General features: G+C 40.0%; 1 protein-coding gene and 1 pseudogene across 3 annotated transcripts in view; one reads left to right on the top strand and one right to left on the bottom strand.

Moving 5' to 3' along the window:
- SNCAIP (synuclein alpha interacting protein) overlaps positions 1 to 23,959 on the bottom strand; it is a 142,864-nt gene that overhangs the window by 63,830 nt on the left and 55,075 nt on the right. For all 3 annotated transcript variants that reach the window (XM_090276623.1, XM_090276621.1, XM_090276622.1), the window contains exon 2: positions 1,006 to 1,108. In XM_090276623.1, coding sequence (XP_090132749.1) covers positions 1,006 to 1,062 — 57 coding nt within the window. In that variant the 5' untranslated portion in view covers positions 1,063 to 1,108. The remainder of the gene's footprint in view (positions 1 to 1,005; positions 1,109 to 23,959) is intronic.
- Positions 13,850 to 14,178, top strand: LOC150008891 (cytochrome c oxidase subunit 6B1 pseudogene; annotated as a pseudogene).

Raw genomic sequence — 23,959 nt, 5'->3', positions numbered from 1 at the left:
GGCCTCTGCCACCACTGTGGCTCCTGCTGCTGCTGTAGCCCCAGTCATAGCTGAAACCCAGGAAGTTTGGGGAGTCAGGTGAGGATATGGGGTTTGGTTTCTTTGACTAATCACCAAAATCAACTAGCTCAGCTAGCTTTATTTGTGAAACAAGGAAGGAAAGGCTTACTTTTCTTTAAAAAGGAAGGAAGGAAGGAAGGGAGGGAGGGAGGGCAAGAGGAAGGAAGGAATTGTGACCTTGGATGTTCTGAGAAGAAAAGGCATATGACTAGTTCAGAAACAGCAATCTTTGCATCATACTCTGGGAGCCCAATTTGGCCGGGAAGGCGCGAGGGGCCAACACATGGCAGAACTGATTGTGTGGCCCAGGATAAGTGACAGTCAGCTCTAAGCAGGGTGCATGGAGAGGGCCCATTCAGGGCAGCCTTGAGCTCTGAGTTCAATTGCCTACAAGGTGAAGCCCAGCCTCAGAGGTCAGCTAGTCCAGTCCTTATCAATGCATGACTCTTCCTCAATATTTCCAACAAGCATCCAACCTGTGCTTTGAAACCTGCAGTGATTAGAAGGATTTCTCTTATTGTTCATCAGTTATTAACTTGACCATCCTTCAGTCCATATGCTTGTGAACGCTAGAAAATGCTGGCTGTACATTACCAGTCATACAAAGGGAATTAATATGAATAGGATTAATTATGTACATAATTAATTCTATGAAAGTGCTCACTATCTGTAGGCACTTTACAAATATACTCAGTGAATAATTTTGGCAATAACGAAAGAGATTAGGAAAGGTTAAATGCTTTGCCCACTTGAGCTCACACACAATTAAGTAGGATTCACTTTTCAGTCTAGGAGACCCTAAAACCACACCTTGCCCCACAGGATGTCTGCTGTGGAGCTCTAATGTGGTTGGAAGAGTTCTGACTATAATACATAAAGCAACTCATGTAGGTGAAGGCAAAATCTCCTGCAAGCATTACTGTACTTTCAAGTAATAATACTTACAGATATGTCATCAGTGAAGTCAATTTCATCCAAATCAAGGTATTCGGGGGCTTCCATTATTCTTCTTTGCACATTTTGAGTAATGTCAAATACTTATAAATTCCTGGACAAGACAGAAAAGAAAGGCAAAAGGGTAGGTTGTTTTATAAACAAAAACTATATTTACACAAACAAAATTAAAAAGCTAATTGGTGCTAGTGCTGCCTTTGAGCACATTTCCTTTCTTCAGATGTCCTCAGCCTGGCTTTCCAGAAATGTTAAACACAGCTCCTCCAGGCTCCCCAGTGAGCACCTCTGGTCCTCTGCTTCACTTAATTTGTGTTTTCTTGTCTTTTCAGGGGGCATTAACTCAGGTCAAATTCATCCCCTGTGATCCGTATTAGGATTGAGCCAGCCCATACCTAGCACATAAGACAGCTTAGGCGAAAGCAGGACTTTGGGAATGGGGTGTCCTGACATTTTAGGAAAGCCAAATTCAAATGAGTGTGTGGGCACATCTCTGGACGCCTGCATGGAGCAATGCATACTGATCACCACAGCAATAACACAAATACAAGACAGATGCCAACTAACCAACAGTAATGGACATTTCAGAATTGGAAGCCCAACCTCCAGTTCATTCCTCAAAAAAATTTTAAAAGAGGCTCTAAGTACAGATTTAAACCACAGAGTTATTATTATATTGCTCCTGCTTCTCACAGCTCTGCCTGATGGGGCCAGAGTGACCTGACGCAGGCGCCAGAATGTCCTCAGTCAGCACTTGCCTCAGGGCTGTCTGTGGCAATTCTTTAAATCTGTCAAGAAGACACATCCCCTCCCAGTTCATTTTCTCATCACTTATCATCATCACCAATGGCAGTGGCAGTGGCACCTATAGATGTCAAGAACAGAAATACAGACCTCCTGGCAGTGCCGGAGTGTGCAGTTATCTTCCCCAGAGCCAACTCACAGAGAGCGAAAGAGATTCCGTTTCCCCTAACTTGTCTTTCTGATTATAAAAACTGCCTTATGTACTCAGACTTGAGGAGTAACTTATTTTTTCCCTCCAATCAAGGGTACTTTGCAAAAGAGTGAGGAATACATTATAGGAAAGTGAAAATAAATTTAGGCCAACGAAAATGAGCTCATCAATATAAGATCAAGAATGTAAAAATGCCTATTTTTTTTTTTAAAAGAAAACTTATTCTGAAGGCATTGCTTTCTCATTTTTAGGTCTTTTTAAAGTTATACAGATAGTACAATTACCATAAAGGGGTAAATAGTCACTTTCCCCTTACCTCAAACCCATCACTTACTAAGTTTCAGCGTTTCCTCTCTTTCTCTTCCCATATGCATGTACTCTTTTTTTATATATTTTAAATTATAGCAGATGTAGAATTGGTCCAAGAAAGGATTAGGAATCCTACTACCATGTTCAAATGAGATTATCCATCTAAGAGAAATACTACAAGTTCTTCTGAAATCACAGTAAGGTTTAAAATAAAAACAAATTTGTATTTATAAAATATATGTGTAGTCAGTAATTTTATTATTTACAGAAACCTAAAAATAAGTTCTTAAGCAAATTACCTGTCACAAAAAATGTCACTTTTTCTCTAATCCTCATGAAGCTTTTCACTGAAAACATTTACACTCATACTTGCAAATTATTCAAAATAATGTTCTCTTCCGTTCTCGTGGGTTCTGAGACAATCCAAGGTCTTTGGATTATAGATCATCAGCTAACAGACTTTCTTCTAATCCAGTCTCTCTTCACTAAGTCTTTTTTTCACAATGAATTGCTGAATTATAGACTATTTCCATGGCTTTCGTGAGCACAAAGGTGATACTGGGTGTAGGATGGCGTGCAAACACAATATCACCAGAAACATGGAAACACAGGGAGATGGAGCAGAGACAAACATGCATCCAAGTGGGGACTGAGCGGATCTCTACATATATGGAAATACAAAACTAAATGCAAATGTAAATAAACACGTCTTAACCAAGTAAATAACAAATTTTCCCCGTTTGAGGCGTTCTGACAATCCAAAGAGCTATATACACTCAAGTGTAGCCATTCTCATGGAACATATCCATGGATAATATAAATCATGATATTAAAGGAGAAAATCTTTATATTTGGACTTGGAGGATGATAGCAAGATTCTTTATTCTATAGTCCAGAGCACAGGAGTTACGACAGTTTCAGCCCATTCCTGGAAGACCTAAGTTCCTGCTCATATTTATCTCAGTGGGTGGGGTGGTCCAGCCTCAGACTAAGGGGTCCTAGGCATCCAGGATCCTCCTTTACTTCCTAATGGGCCTCCATGAGCAGCCATCTCTTTTAAGATGCCTTATTGTATGGCCCAGTTCCTTTGGTCTGGTTTTAATGCTTCTTTCTTGCAAATACTTTGAAAGTATTACATCTTCATTTATAATGTGCAAAAATCACTGTGGTTCACCAGTCTCAACCCCATTCCCAACATTAATTGCTTCTTTTCGGTTGAGGGTGAGTTGCCCCATGGTCATTGCCTACTCCGTCCTCACCTGCCCATCCCCTCAGGGACTCCCATCTGAGAAATGAGGTATGCAATGTGAAGGGATGGGGTCAGGTCAGAGCAGCTGCTGCAAATAATCCACGCCGATAAGGACACTGAGTTCGGCTGTGGGCGCTTTTCTCATCCTGCTGTTCCGGCACCACTCCACCCCACACAGCAGCCCACAGTGGGCACCGGCAAGCCCCCTTTCTGACCAAGGACGCACAGGCTCTGACAGAATGTACAGCTATGGATGGAGGCCATACACCGGAGGCCATGAGCCGAGTCTGGCCCACAGATGTGATGTATTTGGCTTTAGCAGTGTTTTAAAAATAATCAGGTCAGTTGCCAACATGCAGACCTTGGTAATTTCACATTAAGTTCTGGAGTTTTGGCTTCACTTAAAAAATATCTGAGGCTGTGGCAGGACAGGTCCACGTTCCCCACGACGAGAGTTGACTTCAGCAGAGCTGTGACTGCCCCCACCTGTCCAGGGGGCCTGCTCGCCAGTTTCCCAGCTCCGCTCCCATCTGCTTTCCTCATTGACAGGCCCTGCTTGCCCTTGGGACATTGGACTGTTGGATCCTTCAAAGGAACTCAGTATTAAACAATAAGTACCACTTTTATTTTTTCCCTTGTTGGTGCCTGCTGCCAAATAATGTTTACTTCATTTGTATTCTAAAATTGAATTTGTATTCTAAGATTGTTTTAAATTCTCATACCGCAATAGCAACAAAATAAAATTTCTTACAAATTAACTACCAGCATGTTACAATTTGTGCTTTTCCAGGGCCTTCATTCTATCTCATAGCATTAGAAAAAGAAAACCTTTGGGAAAATAATAAAATATTACGAGGTAGAGATTATGTTTCCTGCCCTGTACAACAAGAGGAAGGAAGGGCTCTTGTTGTGATTGGCACTATGGGTTTACAGGGTGCCACTTCACCGTTGGGGGCAGAGGGCAAGAGTGGGAGCTGCGTGCCAAGTGTAAGCCCAGAAAAAAGACCGAAGTCGTCCTTCATCTGGCCAGACAAGCAGCTGGGACACAAGAGGACCAACCTTACTCAAGACCAACAAGAGTGGGTTTATGCCTAAGTAAAATATATTTTCAGCCTCCCCAGAAAGGGCAGTCCAGCTTAAAATCCTTTACATGAGATTTTATTGCTCTGGGCCACTGGGACCTCAGGACCCTGCCGTTAATCATTTGTTTCTCACCCCACCCTATCAGCCCTAAACCTACAAGCTGCAGCCACTTGTCCCAGGTTCACTGAGGCCCCAAGGGCTTTCATTTGTACTGCCGTCCCCCACCACCCACCTGTCCCAATGTCTGCCTACCTGCCATGCTATCAACCTGTTGAAATTATTCTATTTCATCTCAGTTGGGTCTTTTTAACTTCTCTTCACTGATGCTGGCAATTTTTAATTTGTTATTTACTTAGGCAGGTATGCTGTGTGCTCAAGTTTTTTATAGGGTGTAGAGGTGAAGATGGAGATTGGACAGAGGGTGAGAGCAGAGAAAGGTAAAGAAAATATTTTCCAATGGTTTGGCTCTACCAATCTGGGTAGAGAAATTTGTAGGGCGTGCAGACACAGGGCTGGGTGGTGGGACCTATACGCTGTGCAGAATATGTGGGAGACATTTTGCCCACCCCCTGTCTTTTGCTGTGCCCAAAGCATTGGGAGAGACTTTACCCAAGCTCCAAACTGATGTTCGGCTAGAGAAAACAAAGAACAAAATAATCAGCATCAACTATACACGATGTCGGCAGGATTTTTCCTACTCTCACTGAGTTTTGATAAACTGCCAAGAACAGAAGTCCCTCCAGTGCCTGTTAAAGTATGTGGGAGGGGCTCGCAGCCCTAATGGGTCTATCAACACTGTGTCACCTTCTCAGGAGTGGCCTCAGTGATGGCCCAAAAGCTTCCTTTAAGGGAAGATTCAATCTGGAAAAGAGCTCAAAGTAACGAGTCCAACTGGATAATAAAAATCAGACAAGCAATTTAAAAATTAGCCTCCCCCTCTAGTAGTCTGATTTTCAGGTGATAGTTTTAATTTGTGTGTGTGTGTGTGTGTGTGTGTGTGTTTGTAATGTGAAAACTGACTGTAAAAATAATTCTAACTAGAGGTTTCCAAAAATTTGTTGGGTGATGGCACCATCACTGGAAAAAGTTTGGAGTGGCCAACATTTCTTTAAGAAACTGCCCTCACTTTACATACACATTCTGGTGTGCTTGGCTCATAGAAAATAAAAAGGCTTACTGATTTGTGACTATAGTCACATATCACATAAATCGCTCTACTGAAATTCTTCTTAAAATGAATTGCCTCACTCCATTTTACAAGGAGTCAGCATGGACTCATTCTGAAGGCTCATGTTACACAGATTTTCCCTTTTCTGCCAAAGTCACTATTGCTACATTTACTAGTAAACTATGAGGCCTGGTAATTAAAAGTAAGTTAAGGCTTGTCAAAATAAATGAACAGAGTACATTTGGTGATGAGGTAACCTCAATCGATTTGTATTGCAACTTCTCTTTACTCTTTAATTTACCTATACTTGGGGAAACACGGCAGCTCCTTACAGCCTTACACACGGACACATACACACACACAGAGCCAAATTTGTATTGGGATACATTTTCAGTTTAAAAGCCTGCACATAAATACTGGACTGAGCTTCTTTAACAAGAGCTTTAAAAAAAAAAAAAAAAAAAAATCACCAACTAAGTCCTGGAATGCTTGGGTGGAAAAAAGTAGAATATATGAAATGTTGTCCCCAGTTGGCTCAGTAGCTTGGCTGGCAAGGAAGCAACTCATTCCAAATGTTGAATTCAGTTTCGTTCACTCTTTGATTCAACAGTGGCCAGAAGCACGGCTGTCGCTAAATGTCTAGTCCTGAAGCAGAAAAATGATAGAGGCAAGAAACTTCTACTGGAAAGAGGCAACTAAAGGAGAGCCAAGAAGCACACATGAGGAGAAAGAGCAAAAGCACAAGCTGTCTAGATTTCAGCCACTTTTCATTTATGGAAGGTTCCTCTGCGCACATGCTGGATCAGACATAGACTACTCTCCATGCCTGTATGGGGCATACAGCACAAGGGAGACAGATGAGGAAATAAGCCATTACAATACAATGTGGTCCTTGCTATGACAAATAAATGCACAGGAGTCTGAGACACCTAACCTAGACCTGGGTGATGAGGGGAGTATGCCGAATAGAGGTGAGGTCTAAGCTGAAAGCTGGAAGATGAGGGTATGAATGGTGAGGGAGTGGTAGGGCCAGAAGGAAGCATTCCAGGTAGTAGTTATGTTGGATAAGCAAGGGTCTCCAGGATCTCAAGGTCTAGATGGTTCTTGCTAAATCCTATTCTTGCTAATGTTAAAATGTAGCACAGGATTTTGCAGATGCAGCTGTAACTCTATGCGCTTGACCAGAACCCAACCTAGTAAGTTTAGCTCACTGCCAAGAAGAAATCAACATGTAATTAACCAAACAGTGTATATAAGCAATGGCTAACCTTCCCTTCTGGGAGACAGAGCTTTCCAGGTGAATCACCTCTCTTTTATTTGTTCCAAGTAGATAAAACTACCTAAGGTCAAGCAGGTCTCCTTCTTTAATAGAACACCCCCGAGCAGTGGACCCCTTCGGTTTAGTAATGGTTGCAGCATGGGCAAAGGCCTGGAGGTGAAATTCTGAAACAAAATTTCCAGAAAGATGAATAACACTGAGTTAGTAACTACAGCTCTTTTTTTTCCTACCAAAAAAGGGGAGATGTCTTGGAAGTGTGAGGGCCAAGCTGGGGTGGTAAGCAGGGGTGGCTGGGGAGTATTTCCAAAACCAGAGTGTAAACAGAGCACTTCTTGGAATAGCAAATTTCTGGCATGTTTGGAGAAAACACAAGTTAATATTTGGTATCAAACAAGAGACTTCACTAAAATCTACTGAGCCTGTAGCAGATCCTGAGGAAGGAGTGTTACAGTTCTTATTTGAGCATCCACAGAAACACTCACGAAGCAAACCTTTGCACCAGGGTCTAGGTCTGGATGCTTTTACATATACTCTCTTATTTATGTTTCACAAAGACCTTAGGAGACAAATATCTTTATAGTATCTTTGGTGGGGACAAGGAAACCAAGGCTCAGAGAGGTTCTGTAATTGCCTCACAGACAAACAGCCAGGACTTCTAATGTTAAATATGCTTTTCTTTCCTTATTTCAGCTTGCCAAAACTTCAATGGTAAAGTAACACATTCCCTGTGTCGAACATTTTATTATTTTTCAAATCACCTTCACTATTTTTTAAATCAGACCTTATACATCACAACTCTGTAAGGGAGACAGAGGGAGTGTATTGTGATTTGCAATCTTATTCTAACTATTTTATAGATAGCAAAACTCAGAAATGTTTTGGCCAAGGTTATACACTACCAAGTAGGGGCAACACCAGCTCAGACAATCCACTTCTGATAACAAGTCCAGAGCCCTTCCCATTCACCGCCCTCACCCCAGATTTCTCTGAAGCATGGGTTTGTCTTTGAATCATACAGATCAAAACTCCATAGACGTTCTCTGCCCTGAATTGTATTGCTTTTGGTGTTGAACTGTAACACCAAGTAAATTGCTCTTTCCACTCTCTGGCAGAGTCTAAATAGAAATGGTAGACATGATCATCATCACGAAAGAAAAATGTATAGACCTTTATGTCCCTAACATATTTTGCCCACTGAGATCCCTGAACTAGTCTGTGAAACATTATATTTCATAGCCAGTTGGTTTAATACTTCAATTTCATCTTCAAAGAAAATCTGATTATAGCCATCCTTCCTTGTATCTTATTAAAAAGCACTATATTAGAAAACTCATTCTAGAGATCAGGACTGCTCTGACAAGTCCCTGTAAAGGTTGGCCTTTTTGTAGTTGGCAGCCCTAGCTTGTAGTTTAAAGTGCTTGCAAATGATCTGGGGGTCATTTTATTACTTCTAGAAGTTAAATACTGAGCATAAACCAATTTATACTAGACATTCAGAGCTTGAAAATACCTTAGTTTTTAAACATAGAGGCAGAGGTACTTTTTAATTTGTGTGTGTGTGTGTGTGTGTGATTCATAATGGATTAATACTTAAAATTTTGGGGAAGAAGGAAAAACACTCATGCTCACAGTAGCTGCACAGAGAAGTAAAAAGAAAGTATAACAGCAGACGCGCGTGCGCGCACACACACACACACACACAGAGATAAACACAAGAAAAAATATATTGTGTTCAGTTTTGGATGACACTTCTTAAGAAGGCCTCAGGTAAATTGGAATGTACCAAGATGCAGTAAGGAAAACTGTCTCATGTAGCACAGCCAAGGAAATGTCTAACCTGGAGAAGACAAAAGCACTCTTCTCATGCCCTATGAATCTAAACAGCCATCAGGTAAAAAGAGAATTCAGGGTAGATATTAAAGGAAATCTCAGGGATGCTGATCTCAGCAAAGACTTCCTACTAGTAACTCCTGAAATGGGCTGATGGGGAGTGGGCGACTACAAGATCATAACCACCCTAGTAAAGCTTGTTCATAAAGAGGTCTGGAGGGATCCTCTGAGGGAGAAAGATGAGAACTATGCATTTTGAAGGAGAAAAAGATGACTTTCTAACTCAAAGATCCTGTGCAGTCTGAGATGGTAGCGGAAACACCCTTGAAGCCAAACCAGGACCTCAGACAGTCCTAACCCACTTCAGCCCTTTCCAGGGGGCTACCATGACAATCTCTGTTGAACTTTCCTTATCCTATTTAATTTTCCATCCTGATCCCACCAGAAACGTGAATGAAATACGGAGGTGATGAGAGGAGAGGAGGAAAAGAGAAAATAATTTTTAAAAGAGAACTGAAATATTTCTTATTCCATTAGAACATGATTTACTCTATGATGTAGATGAAAAGTTATCAGTTCCACAAGGGCAAAACTATGGTCTAATGTGGTCCAAACAAAAAGAAAATATCTGGGAAGAAAAAGGAAACATTTCTAGCACTAGGAAGTTGAGTCTGGGCTTAAGCCAACTGTCTTGCACTGGCTTCTGGAAAGGAACTATGAAATAATTTGGGAACTGGATCCCTTACTCAGTTGTGTATAGGAAACTATCCAAACCCATGTTCCAAATTTTTGGCACACCTGAAGTGGTCATGCTTTACTCCTGATTTTGCAACGATGGCTTGATTTAACAGTGGGTTTGTTTGGCAATTATTACTGAGAATGTATGGAACAACAGATGACAATCCTGATTCCCATTTGAGAGCAAAGCAGACATAATAGCAATGTACATGCAGAGCATTAAAGACTACATCAGGAGTCGGTTGTCTTGGCTCTGTTCTCAGACCTCTCAATGTTTGTGAGGACTCAACTTCTGAGCAACACTAGACCAGTGGCTCTCAGAGTTCAGTGTGTCTGAGAATCATCCAGAAGGCTTATTAAAACAGATTGCTGGGTCCAACTCCAAGAGTTTCTGATTCCATAGGTCTGAGTTGGGCCTGAGAAGTTATATTTCTAACAAGTTCCCAGGTGATGCTGATTCTTCTGGTCCCATAACCACACGTAAGAACTACTTCCTAAGACCAATGACTTGTCCCAGCTCTAACTACATCTGCACTTAATTAAAAGATGGTGACCTCTTCCCCACATTCCCCATCTCCACAGATGTTAACTTCATTATGCAGGATCCATGCCTAGTGCCCTTCTGATTAAACTGCCTCAGTGGACTTGACTAAGCATTTCCCATGAAGACCACCCAGAAACCTCAGAAGGTCTTAAGTCTGTGTGTATATGTCTGTGTGTGTGTGTGATTGTGTATATATGTTTAATTCCCAGTGCTATACAAGGAACAGAAGTTGGCCTACAAAACCCTACAAAATTTGGGCCTGGGTTACTTTAAAATGTCCTTTCTCCATAGTACTTTGTGGCAGCAAAGATGTTCTAAGTTTCTCCTGTTAATGAGATCCAGGTTTATAATTTTAGATGCAGCCTTTTTAGAGCAAGAATCTCAATGTACAGATATCCAATATAATAAATCTAATATCTACTAATGAAGAAGGAAAATGGAAATCTTCAAGACTCCAATAATAATTAGCTTAAAATGCAATGCTTACACAATATATATGTATCATAAGATATTTAAAACAATTATTCATCAAATCTAAAGCAGTCCAAATGTCTACACTGGCTAACTGTAAAAAATAAAATCCTGCCCACATATTTAAAATTATAATAATGTGCTTACTTTTATTGAATCTAAATCCAGAAATCATGAAAATTTTATCAATTATTCCAATTAAAATGTTTTAACTTAACAAAAAAATAAAATAAACTATAAAAAAAAAAGGTCCCTTCTTTTTCTAAAGAAGAGCATACTTTGACATTTAGGTGATTCAGCAAGCATAGTGGACTAAATGTCTGTAGTAACCAAATATTTGCACATCTATGCATACACACAGCGTGTCATCTAGCAAACCCTAATTCTTTAATACAATGCTTTTATCTAGCTCCAATTTACTAAAGACACTTAAAGGAGGGAAATTAACAAAATATTCTTCTATTTTGGATGAGGTACTATGATTAAAAGCATAAAAACTGAACACAGTATACTTAAGTAATGCATTTTCAATGTGTCAAAGCATTTCAAGAAAAACAGATGAAAACAGGAGGTTATTGTTGAGTACCTTGAGGAATTCAGCTAGGAAGTATCGTCCACAGTTTGAACAATATGCTGTTTTTAACACAATACCTTGCAGAGAGTAAATACTTAAAATATTGTTCATGTTGAGTTCATATCCAGACTGTGATCACTGTTGGGTCACTTTATAACTTCTAAATTAACCATCTCAGTATCATCCTAAACCATAAATGCCATGATGATTATCTGTGTTCAACTTATAACAACTCTGTGTTCATATATGTCCTGCTTGGACAGTGTCCCTCAGAAGTCTATCTTGGGGAGTCAGTCCTCTGATCCTCCTCTCAGAAATGGTATGCTGATGCGGGCCATGGAACCCTTAGCTGCACCTTCCAATAAAGGGGCTCATTCCCCATTGATTAAAACAAACTGAGATTTGTGGTTGTTGTTGTTGTTTTAGACATTAAGCGTATGGAGAAAGAATAACATCTGCAGGCTGTGGTGTAGGCTCTCCCTTTTTAGCACCCCAGAAGGACACCAATTTCATTTTGTAATTCACCAACATAAGCAGGAAAGGACTGAAAGCAGAGAAGCCTGAAGAGAGGGCTGTGAGAACAGCTGGAAAAAAGGCACAGGCTGCCAAGTCTTTTAAGAAATAGACTAAGATAAAGTGAGAAATCCAAAGTGGAGCAATCAGCCACATTAAAAATATACCAAACTTGGCCCCTCTAAGAATTTCAATTTCTGAATCATCACCTCCAATCCAGATGTCACCATATGTCATTTTCTTTCTTTCTGAAAGGAGAAAAGATATCCAGAAACAGGCAAAGACTAAGATGGCTAAAGGAAGACTATCAATCAGAACTAAAAATATTTCCCCATAGTAAAACTCTACCTGCTTGTATCCGAAGGCAGTTAGGCAATCCATGTAAATTCTGCTAGTGAACAAGGGGTGTGTACTATTTCCTGCATTCAGATATTCTGACTTTCCAGTATAGATTAAAACTGGGATGTACACAGCCACACCAGCCACCCAAAGTGCAGCAACAACCTTGAGGGAAGGCTTCTAGTGGTCTGTCCAGGTTTTGAGCCTCACTTAAGTGTGGACAACTTGGTAAAGCTCCCAGTGGTAGAGCAAGGCAAAGTGCAACGTGAACCAGATGGCCAGTGAGGTCGTCAGAGCTGTTGTGAAGTGCAGAACTTTGCAGCCAGCTGAATCCAACATGAAACCAGAAGAATAAACAATTTTCATGACATTCACCACCAAGTTTTTAATGAGGTGGACAAATATAAGACTGAAAATCAGAAGAAAGGATGTCTGTAAACACCCAGTGATGCATTTCCTGGTAGAATAAAATAAGCACATTTCCAGCCAACCTCACAAGGATGAAAATGGTACAAGCGATGATCTCAAGCACATCTGCAGATGGCTTCATGGTAACTGGCGAATCGGTTTTCTCAAATGCCTTCTCTTCAGCTTAAGTCACTAAGCATTCAGATAACTTTTATGAGGTTTTCAGTGAGAACTGCATTTCCTTAATCCACTGTATGAAAACAAAATCATCTACTGGTGTCACCCTAGCATTTCAAAGATGGTCTGTAAAAGAACTCTGCTTGCTCCAGGGATGAGCTGCTGAAAACAGAACAACTTCCCAAGACAATTCTCTTTTATCATCTCTGGGGACCTAACTATGATGAGAAAGTTCTAGGTATCATCACACAATTAAACGTTCTCAGAAATGTATTTATAGCACTGTAATGCAATTTCCTAGATACGGTATCATACAGTTTTCAACCACCATAAGGGAAAGAATAAAATTAAACCTGTGACAGCAAAGGAAAGGCAGCCAGCGGTTAAAGTTACCCTCTTCATTCATGGAAAACAATGAAAGAACTGGGCATGTCTCAATAACAATGAAGATGTCCAAATAACAAAAGATGACAAATTACCAATGACAGTAATAACACGATAGAGATTGATGAAGGACAGTAGTTTTCTGGTTTCTCTAACATTTTGGAAAGCAGGAATACTCTGACCTGTTCTGCTATACTCAAGTGAGTCTGAATACTTAAAAAAAAAAAAAAAAAAAAAAGATTGAAAATACTTGCAAAGGCAGTAGAGAATGAAATAAAAAAGAGAGGAAGGGAGGAAGAAAGTGATTAGGGAGACTCTTCCTTCCCTCCCCCAAGAGCACAAGAGCCTAGGAAAAGATTTCTGTCTGAAGTATGGTTGGAGAGTTCAGAACAAGGACAGAAAAATGGCATTTAAACTTGCTGCTCAAGTAATCTGGCATTAACTCACTTTTTGTATGAATTCTGTTGGCTAAGTATGTCATAATGACCCATTCTGGGGACAAACTACTTTCCCTCTATTGTATTTGCTTGTACCTTTTCCTGTCAGCCACCTATCCATACGGTCACAACATACGCTTCAGTCTGACCAGCAGCGGCGCACTGGAGCCCGCTTGCACTCACTTGAGCGACTGTGTGCCGCTCTTTCCAACTCCGTGGTCAGCGGCTTCATGTCAAGACCCTGAAATCTGGTATGCTTGGAGTATTTACACCATGGAAATGGGCAAATACTACAAATCAGGGCTTTTGGGGGAAGGAGAGTTGTTTTACTGGGACGACTTTGGCCTAAAAAATAGAGTTATAAAAAATTAGCTGGTCTTTGCTGAGGGTCACATTGAGCTGTGTGCTACTGCAGGGGCATCTTTGGGAGTTAGCAACATGGCAGAAGACATCAAGACCAAAATTAAAAACTACAAGACTGCCCCTTTTGATAGCCGCTTCCCCAACCAGAACCAGACCAGGAATTGTTGGCAGAACTACCTGGACTTCCACCGCTGTGAGAAGGCAATGACTGCTAAAGGGGGCGATGGCTCCGTGTGCGAATGGTACCGGCGTGTGTACAAGTCCATTGGCCCCATATCCTGGGTGTCCACCTGGGATGACCGCCGGGCAGAAGGCACGTTTCCTGGAAAGGTCTGAACTGTCTGCACCCCACCTGTCCTCTGTCTTCCATCTTTCTCCCAGGGAGGTGAAGGGGGACCTGGGTACATCCCACCCTACGATCCTGAATCATGGCTTAACTAATAATAAATACTTGTTGGAAAAAAAAAGTTAGCTAATTTTTTTTTTCACATAAGGAAAAGGGTAAGAGTTGGCACCCACCAACTCTTTAAGTGAGTAAGGGTATGTGTAAAAGGTTTATGGCAGTGTTAACAGATAGAAAAGTTGAGCCCCAGAATTCCACTGGAGGCTTGGGGGCTGATGCTTTCTATTAAACCGTTTATTGAAAACTGGCTACTAAGACAGGTACCCATTACAGAGTCCCTGCACCACATCTTCCTTTCAGAAAAAATATCCATTACGTTGGTGTCAGCTGCAGTCAGTCAAAAGGCTAAGTTTCTAATGATGATAATAATAATACTGATACTAACAAAATAGTAATAGCAATAAGACAATAATAATGCTCATATTGGCTACCATTTATTTAACACCAATTTGAGCCAGACACTATGTTGATGTTTGGCTTTATAAAGTTAACCTCATTTAATCCTTAATATCATTTCTCATTTCACTGATGAGGAAACAGAAAACCAGAGAGGAAAAGTAAATTGCTCAAAGCTACTGAGCAATGGAGACAGGAATCAAAGCCAGGTATGACTGATTCCAAAACCCATCAGTTCTTCATCACGGCCTCTCCACACATGCTGCCAGACAGTGGGTTTTCTGTTGACTATTTCTGATCTTCCCCTAATGACTCACAATTGGTACACTCAAGATACAGAGCCCATAACAAACTTCTTTTGAGAAGAGTGTCCTCGGGTTTATAATACACAAGTCATGCGTGTTTTTGGATAGCAATTAGTCATCTCCCTTCTCCTTCGATGATAATAACGCATGTGATGGGTGTTTACACTTCTGCATCTCATAAAGATGTTTAAACATTCTGCACTCCAGTGCAAGATGCCTCACTCCAAACAGAAAAAGGCTGTTCCCAGCAGTCTGAGCTTTGCCCCTACCCTGTTCCTGACCGTGTTTAAACAGAAGCACAATGACTGCTTGGAGTTAGTTTGGAGAGCAGTGAAGAACAACCTTAAACAGCAGACAACTATATAGCTCATCCTAAATTGAGGTCTAATTTAGGAAAATGAATGAAGAAATTGCCTGTGAGATGCTATTTCTTAAATATGCCCAAATAGTAACAATTTATGGCAAGTAATATTGACTTCTCAGGGCTAAAAGGGGAAAAATGTTTTGTAAACTGCTTCCTCCCATAAGTCTTACATAAGCATTTGTTTTTCAAAGGATCAGCAAATATGAAATATGTTCCTTTGCATTAGGGCAAAAGTGTAAAACATGTGTCATTATTTTCCCCCTACAGGGTTATGTCTATACTAGAGAAACAGCACATTAAAATGTTAGGGAAGTAAAATTAATTTTTTTGAATACTGGCTTGATTGATGGATAATAATTTTCTTTGTTAACTATGGCAAAGTAGGGCTAAAGAGGTACCTTTGTAAGGCTGCACTCAACTGGTTGTCTACCGAGAAACTGTCATGTGTAGTATGATGCTGGACTCTAAGAATGATCCATAGGAGTGGAAGCCATTGTCTCTGCCTTCGAGAGGCACATGGTCTAATCGTAAGAACACACTGATGTATAATGCATATACATATACTGTGTATGATACATACACATATACTGTGTCATTTATTAGAAGACATATTTAAATAGTTATTTATTAAAAATTAGTAAGTAATGAATAATATAGTGTAATATATTGTGTGATCGTGAGCACAAAAATAAAACATTCAGACAAGAGAAGGTAGGGCTATTTTTAATTTTCAGTTCACAGAAAAAACAACTGAATCTTCAAGAAGTTAAAGCACTTGCCCTAACTAGCGGGAAGAGGTGGCACTGAACTCTACAGACCTCTGGCTTTCAACAGCTGTTTTGAACCAGAAAGAGACAGGGAAAAGCAAAGATGACTAAATTGTGAAGCAGAGGGTCTAAGCAGTGGGTGCAACTTCAAGGGTCCCCAACAGCTGCACTGATTTAGCTCCTGACGGCAGAAAGCCCATTTCTCCAAAGCCAGGAGGGCCCAGGAAGCAATACCGCGTCTTCCACCGAGGGAGGTAACTGTCATGTGTACACTTCAAGGAGAAAAGAAAAAAATCTTCCTTCGGAAACCAAACACAGGCTCTGCCAATTCAACTTCACTGAGATCATTTGAGAACTGAGGAGTTCAAAGGTTCTCTACAGCTTCCATTTACTTTGGCATAAGATTTAACAGAAAAAGAACTAAGGGGGAATGTATATGGCCCAGGCTGTTTTCCAAATCGCAAACTGCTGAAGTTATTTAGAATTTAACTCACAATCACATGTAAAGTGGTTCAGATGTAAATGCTTTCCGCGTGGCTTAAGGCAATCTAGGTTTCCTCAGATGCACATGTGCTGTTCCAATATGAAAGCTATGGATTCAAAATCTCAAAGTACTTTAGGGCCCTCTTGATTAGAGACTGCTGTGGCTTTATGTGACATTGGGTCGAAGAAGGAGAAATGAAAAGCACTGCTTTCTTTTGGGCATTAGGCTCTCACAGTAGCACAAAGGTAAACAAAGTTTACAGGCTAAAGGAAGGGCATTTATTCCTTTAAATTGAGTATGCAATATAAATAAATGTCTTTTAAGACGAGATGCCCAAAACTTGATTCTGAGGCTGAATCTATACAAGGACACACTAATTTATTTTAATGAAGATCAGTGCAGCGCATATGGGGGAGGGCATGCCTTCTTGAGAGCAGGCTGGTCTAACCAAACTGGACAATTTACTAAGAATAATTCACAGAAACATGCTGCTTAAAATTGTCTGATATGTTCCCTGGCCAGGAGCAAACTGATATCTGCATTTTTATATAGAACAAAATGGAGGGAATTGCCAAATCTTTTATCTTGCAATCAATGGCCACCTGAAGTTATTTTCAATTCTGTCTAAGGCAGCAATTTTGTGACCAGCCAGGGTAGGACTAAAAACGCCTAGCTCCAAATTAGAAGTGAATGAAGAGGAACTTCAGGCTGGCTGGGGCCCGAGCAATTACATGGCAACTGCCTTTTAGATAAACTAATGTTGCCAATGATATTAGTGTGCTCACTGCTCAGAAATGTGGGTAAGAGCTCCCGGCCCCTCTGGTGGGGGAAAGGGAGCTAAGACTGATTAAGCCTGGCACTGAGCTAGAGCCTTCACATACATTCTCTTATGAAATCCTCACAATAACCTACGAGGTGTTACTAATTTCAATAAGGCTGAGTAACTTGCCCAGTTGGTTCCAGTTGGTACATGACTAAATCAGGAGTTCCACCAGTATTCTGTGGCTCCAAAGAGCAGTGGGTTGGTAGGGTCTTGTGTAGGAATGGGGAGAAATACCAAATTCAAAAATTGGCAGAAACTGGGTAGCAGAAACAGATGAGAGAATCAGGTCTGAAAGAAAAAGTCTGCAAGTATGAAGAGCCCAGTGGTGCCTTTCCCTCCTGTATGCAGTAAGGTAGAGCCTGCTCAAGGAAGCTTTGAGGGTAGAATCTGGGGAAGCCTCCAGATCCAAACACAGGAGGCCAGGAGGGGAGGTGCTGCCACAGTGGGAAGAGGAGGGCTTTATGGCGCTCAGGGGAAGCACTGAGCACTTCCAACACCACAGGTACCAGAAGAGAGGCCCGAGATGTCTGAGGCTGCAACCTGGTGAACCAGGCAGTAAAGTGGAGAGTGCATGTACTGGCACTCTCTAGGCCAAGCTCTAAGCCAGACGGCCTGCGTTAAATCATAATATAGTGAAAGGTTGGTTGAGTCATATCTGCTCTGACCTCTACACACAATGAAATATATAGGTTCATATGTGTGTGTACAAGTGTATGCAAGTGTGTGTATATACACATGTTTGTATGCAAACTGTTATACTATTGCTAGTTTTTGTGAGTGTTTACTTCCTAAAATCACACAGTCATAGAGGTGCTTTATGCCTGTAACTAGAAGGTGCTCCGTGGGCTCTTGGCCTGAAGGTGGAAATTCTAAACGCACTGTCTCAGCATAAACTCAGTTTTGGCAAGCAGTTATGGAAAATTCCCCCAACCTTCTCCAGGCTGTTCATCCCTGACACCCTTCGTCTGTATCTCTATTCTATACTCTAAAGAGTAAACTCACCTTTGGCTTTTTGTACCTGACCACAAACAACCAACAACCTACATCAACCCCATGTTTTCTCCCCTCTCATCCAAGCTTCTCAAAAGCAGCATCTACATTCAATGTTGACACTTTCTTATCTCTTTTTACTTCTTAGTCCACTACAATCTTGTTTCTACTTCTTTTTTCTCTGAAAATGATTTAGAACAAGATTAGCTCCTACCATTAAATCCAGTAACACCTGGCCCTGTCTCTCACTCTTTCTCTTTTTCTTTTAAAGCTCTAAATTTTTGCTCCCTATACATTAAAAGTCTTGGTCCACTTATCTTCTCACTCAACCACTGACCCCTATTATGTACAGATATCCATCTGCTTCTGGATATTACCACCTGGATATCCCATATGCTGCCCAACTCAAACTTTTAAAAATCCTATTGTATTTTTTCTATTACCATTTCGTCCTCTTATACCCACCTCCCCTCAGCCATCACTATGCTGTTGTCCAGGTTCATGACTTATCCTTACTTGGCCACGCCATCATTCTCCACTCAGCTAAGGCCCCTCCCTCTCACTCACCTGCACATTCAATCATTCTGTCACTTAAACTTTTATCCTTTCATCTTTCCTACTATTTTCTTATTATAGCTTCTCACTGGTTTTTTTTTTTTTTTTTTTTTTTTTTTTTTCTGAAATGAATTTGAGAAAAACAAGACTAAAGGCAAGGAAATTAGTACATTTCTACTTATTCAAAAATGTTCTCTGAGTTTTAAGTCTCCAAGTGACTTAAAATACAAAGATGGCCTTGTCACCTTACTACTGAAAAACACTTCAGTGTCATCACACTGCCTACAGGGCAGGTGGCCAGTTCCTCCACCAGTTACAGAAAGCCAACTCTACTGGGTGTCTGCCTAGTCTTCAACTCCTACCAGACTCTGACTCACACTGGAAACTTCAATGATACTGATGGAGATTTTGTGCATAGTTCATGCTGAACCTTGGACTGAGGTTTTGGCTTATGCTGATATCTCTGCATATATCCTTCTCTCATTACCACTTTAAGCTACCCAACCCCCCACCTTAGGTTTTTAATTTGTGAGTGAATGGTGTAATCATTTGCCTATTCTCTCAGGTCACTATATTTCCTAGGCTCCCTTGCCAGTTGACTGACTTCCTGGTAGGTCTGGCCAAGGGCAGGCTGGGATAAAAGATTAGAGGGCAGGGAGAAGGGCAAATCTCTCCCCCTCCCCCTCCGCCACCTCTCTCATTCTCATTCTCTTTCTCTTTCCCTTTCTCTTTCTTTCACACACACCCTTGCCCTGTCACAGGCAGTGTCTCATGTGTTTTCAGCTCCTACAGGCAGTATCATTAGCATAATTCTCGATTGTTAGAGAAGGCCCTAACTTGTGGTTGATAAAAGATCTCTTTTCTTTGTCCTTTAGCCCTGGGAGTTACTCTTAGGAAGCATTCATGGCTACACCTGATTTCTAGCTTAGATTATCTACTTGCCTCTTCCTCTGTGCAAAATTCCTGATCACATTGTATTCAACCATAACAATATTATCTGCTAATATATCTGACTCCCTCATGATGAGACTCTTCATCTTGCTCACCATAATCCAGAGTGTTCATCAGAGTTTGACATACGAAAGGCACCTGAGCATTTGTGGAATACATGAAAATATTCACTGAATGAGTCAACAAACCAAAAGAATCTTTTTATAAGAAGCTAACTTCAGCTTAGCCACAGAAGGTATCCAAAATTTTCTGCACCAGTATTATAGTAAGTCGTACCACAAGTAACAGTTTAATATTTTAAAATAAATACAGGATATACTGCATTTTTGGGAAGGGGATGTATCATAAAACCGAAGTCCTTACTCCAAAAAATTTAGAGTTCATGGTTCCAAACAGTCCAGATGGAGAACTAGGAAAAGAAAGAAAAAGTGGACATTTGACAACAGTGAACATGCTGAACAAGGCTGACCAAGGGTTGGGGGAGGGCAGAAAAGCAGGGAGGATTCCAAGGGGGGAAATACAAAACAAAACAAAACAATACAAACCAGGTTCTTCTGAGATCTACCTTATGTTCAAATTCTAGTCTTACCCGAATGTCTCATATGTGTTTCTTTTTACTATTACTCTCTTCTGTGTTTCCTTTCATTGGACAAAGCTATTGAAAACTACTTAAAAAAATTACTGAATAGAAGGGAACTCCCTCAACTTAATAAAGGATATTTCTAAAACCCAACAGGTAACATCACACTTAATGGTGAGAAACTCAAAGTTTTTCCACTAAGATCAGAAAAAAGACCTCTCAACACTGTACTGGAAGTCCTATCTAATGTCATTAGACAAAAGGAAGTAAAAGGTATACAAATTGCTAAGGAAAAAATAAAGATGTCTTTATTTGAAGATGACATGTTGTAAAATGTGACCAAAAAAACCACTCCTGGAACTAGTAAGTGATTATAGCAAGGTTGCAGGCTATAAGGTTAATATACAAAAGTCAATTGCTTTCATTTATGCCAGCAATGAATAAGTAGAATTTGAAATTAGAAGCATAACATCATTAGAAGCATGAATAAGTATAATGAAATACTTTGGCATAAATCTAATAAAATATGTATAATATCTATATGAAGAAAGCTACAAAATTCTGATGAATGAAATTAAAGAACTAAATAAATGGAGAGATAATCTATGTTCATGGGTAGGAAGACTCAATATTGTTAAGATGTCAGTTTTCCCCAACTTAATCTAGAGATTCAATGCAATCCCAAACAAGATTCCAACAAGTTACTTCATGGATATTGACAAACTGACTCTAAAATTTATATGATGAGACAAAAGACCCAGAATAGCCAACACAATACTGAAGGAGAACAAAAGTGGAGGACAGATACTAACATGACTTCAATACTTACTATAAAGTTACAGTAAGAAAGACAGTGTGGTGTTGGCAAAAGAAAAGATAAAAAGATCAATGGAATAGAATAGGGAACCCCGAAATAGACCCACATAAATACAGTCAACTGTTTTTGACAAGGGAGCAAAGACAATACAACAGATCAAATACAGTATTTTCAACAAATGGCCCTGGAAAAACCAGACATCCATGTGCAAAAAACATTAAATAATTCTAGACACAGACCTTAACACCCTGCATAAAAATGCACTCAAAATAGACCACAGGCCTAAGTGTAAAATGCAAAATAAAATATAGGGGAAAACCTAGATGACCTTGGATATGATGATGACTTTTTAGCTATAACACCAAAGGCACAATCGATGAAAGAAATGATTGATAAACTGGACTTCATCAAAATTAAAAATTTCTGCTCTGTGAAAGACAATATCAAGAGAAGAAGAAGACAAGCCATAGGCTTGGATATAATATTTGTGAAAGACACATCTGATAAAGGACTGTTGTTCACACTATACAAAAAACCCTTAAACTCAATAATTAAACTGTGAAAAACTGATTTAAAAATGGATCAAAGATTTTAACAGACATCTTACCAAAGATGAGATAAAGATGGCAAATAAGCATATGAAAATATGCTCCATATCATATGTTACTAGGGAAACGGACATTAAAACCATAGGGAGATACCACTACACACCTATTAGAATGGCAAAAATTCAGAACACTGATAACATAAAATGCTGGCAAGGATGTACAGCAACAGGAACTTTCATTCATTGCTGGTGGAAATGCAAAGGGGTACAGCCATGTTTTTGTAAGAAGATAGTCTGGCAGTTTCTTATAGAACTAAACATATTCTTATCATGCAATACAGCAATCTCACTCCTTGGTATTTGTCCAAAGGAGCTGAAAACTATGTCCATGCAAAATCTGCACTGGGATGTTTACAGCAGCTTTCTTCATAATCACGAAAACTTGAAAGACAGGAAGATATCCTCCAGTAGGTGAACAGATAATGAAGACAGGATGTATCCAGATAATGGAATACCATTTAGCATTTAAAATAAGTGAGTTATCAAGGTGCCAAAATACAAAGAGAAATCTAAAATGCACACTACTAAATAAAAGGAGGCCAATATGAAAAGGCTTTATACTATATGATTCTAACTACATGACATTTTAGAGAAAGCAAAACTATAGAGAGAGTAAAATGATCAGTGATGGCCAGGGATTGAGGGTGGTAATGGGAGGGATAAATAGGCAAAGCACAGAAAATTTTAGGGCAGTGAAAACACTGTATGATACTATAATGTTGGGTGCATGTCATTATACATTTGTCCAAATCCATAAACTATAAACCACAAAGAGTGAACCCCAAGGTCAACTCTGGACTTTGGGTGACTAAGGTGGGTCACTGTAGGCTCATCAACTCTAACAAATGTTCCACTCTGTTTGGGGAGGCTGATAACGGGGAGGCTCTACTCGTACATGTGTACGGGCAGGAAGAATAGGACATCACTTTACTTTCCTCTCAATTTTGCTGTGAACCTAAAACTCCCCTAAAAAAAAGTTAAGTCTTTAAAAAATATTGAGTATTTAGCACAATCTTATAACTTTACAAATTAAGAAAGTTAGAAGAGCCCAGTGACTTGCTAAAAGGCCACACAGCTTTCTAAGAGCAAAGCTGGGAAGAGGACATAGGGCTCCTGAGTTGTTCTGCCTCCAACACTTGTCAAATTTACTGGAAAATAAATAAATAATAGTAATAAAAATAAAATAAAATTAGTGAAAGGATATATTTTTTGACATTAAAGCAACTTGGCCTGAAGTTGGCTGCTGCCCATGCAATCATACCAAAGCACCTAGTCCAATTGACTTCATTAGCAAGATGTTCAAAACACAGGTGTTCCATTTTCATTACAAGCAAGCAAAGGACATGGTGATACAAATAAAACATCTGTTTGAATAAAATTATTTAGAACATGCATCAAAAGTCTCATACCTGTGTCAAATATCTCAACAATAAAAAGCTGAAGACAGGTATTTATTTTTTGCATTATATTGGGTGTGTGTCTTTAAATTTTTTTTCAGCTACAAACTACTTTAAATCAAGAGATTTTTTTTTAACTCCTTATCAGTTTTTAGCACTGTCCTAAATCCTATGGAAAACAGTGATTTTGTTTTTCTTTTTCCTCTTTTTCCCTCTCTACCTAAGTCATGTTGGAGCCTCAGTTTCAACCCTTGAGTTTACTTCCAGCCCTACACTTATTCTCCCTCTTCCTGGGCCTAACTCTTCCAGGTGAACCAACAATATACAGGAGCCAATCTCAACCATCAGAATCCTAGTCAATATTAGCCAGCTTACACAAGGTCTCAGGAGGTCTGTTGCTTCCAGAGCAAGTCCCTTCTGTGAAGCGATGCTAACTCGTAGAATAGGCAAGACAACATGTGATGCCTTGAACTGTTGGCATTAAGTGCAACCAAGTCAATGAGAAAACAATAGAAGCCATGGTACCTGGAACAGATTCTTTCCCTCCTGACCACATGTTTTGTCTGGGATTCAAAGCCTTATCGAACTTTTCAAACTCCATACCCCCAGGTAAAGCTAGCTGGAGCAGGTGTTACTGCACTATTTAACTTATTTGAATGTGTTTGTTATCATTATATCAATATCAAGG

Source organism: Furipterus horrens, unplaced genomic scaffold (assembly GCF_987537825.1).
Source record: "Furipterus horrens unplaced genomic scaffold, mFurHor1.1.pri manual_scaffold_5, whole genome shotgun sequence".
Classification (NCBI taxonomy): Eukaryota; Metazoa; Chordata; class Mammalia; order Chiroptera; family Furipteridae; genus Furipterus; species Furipterus horrens.
Note: the sequence above shows the minus strand (reverse complement) of the source record. Positions and strands in the feature narration are given on the sequence as shown.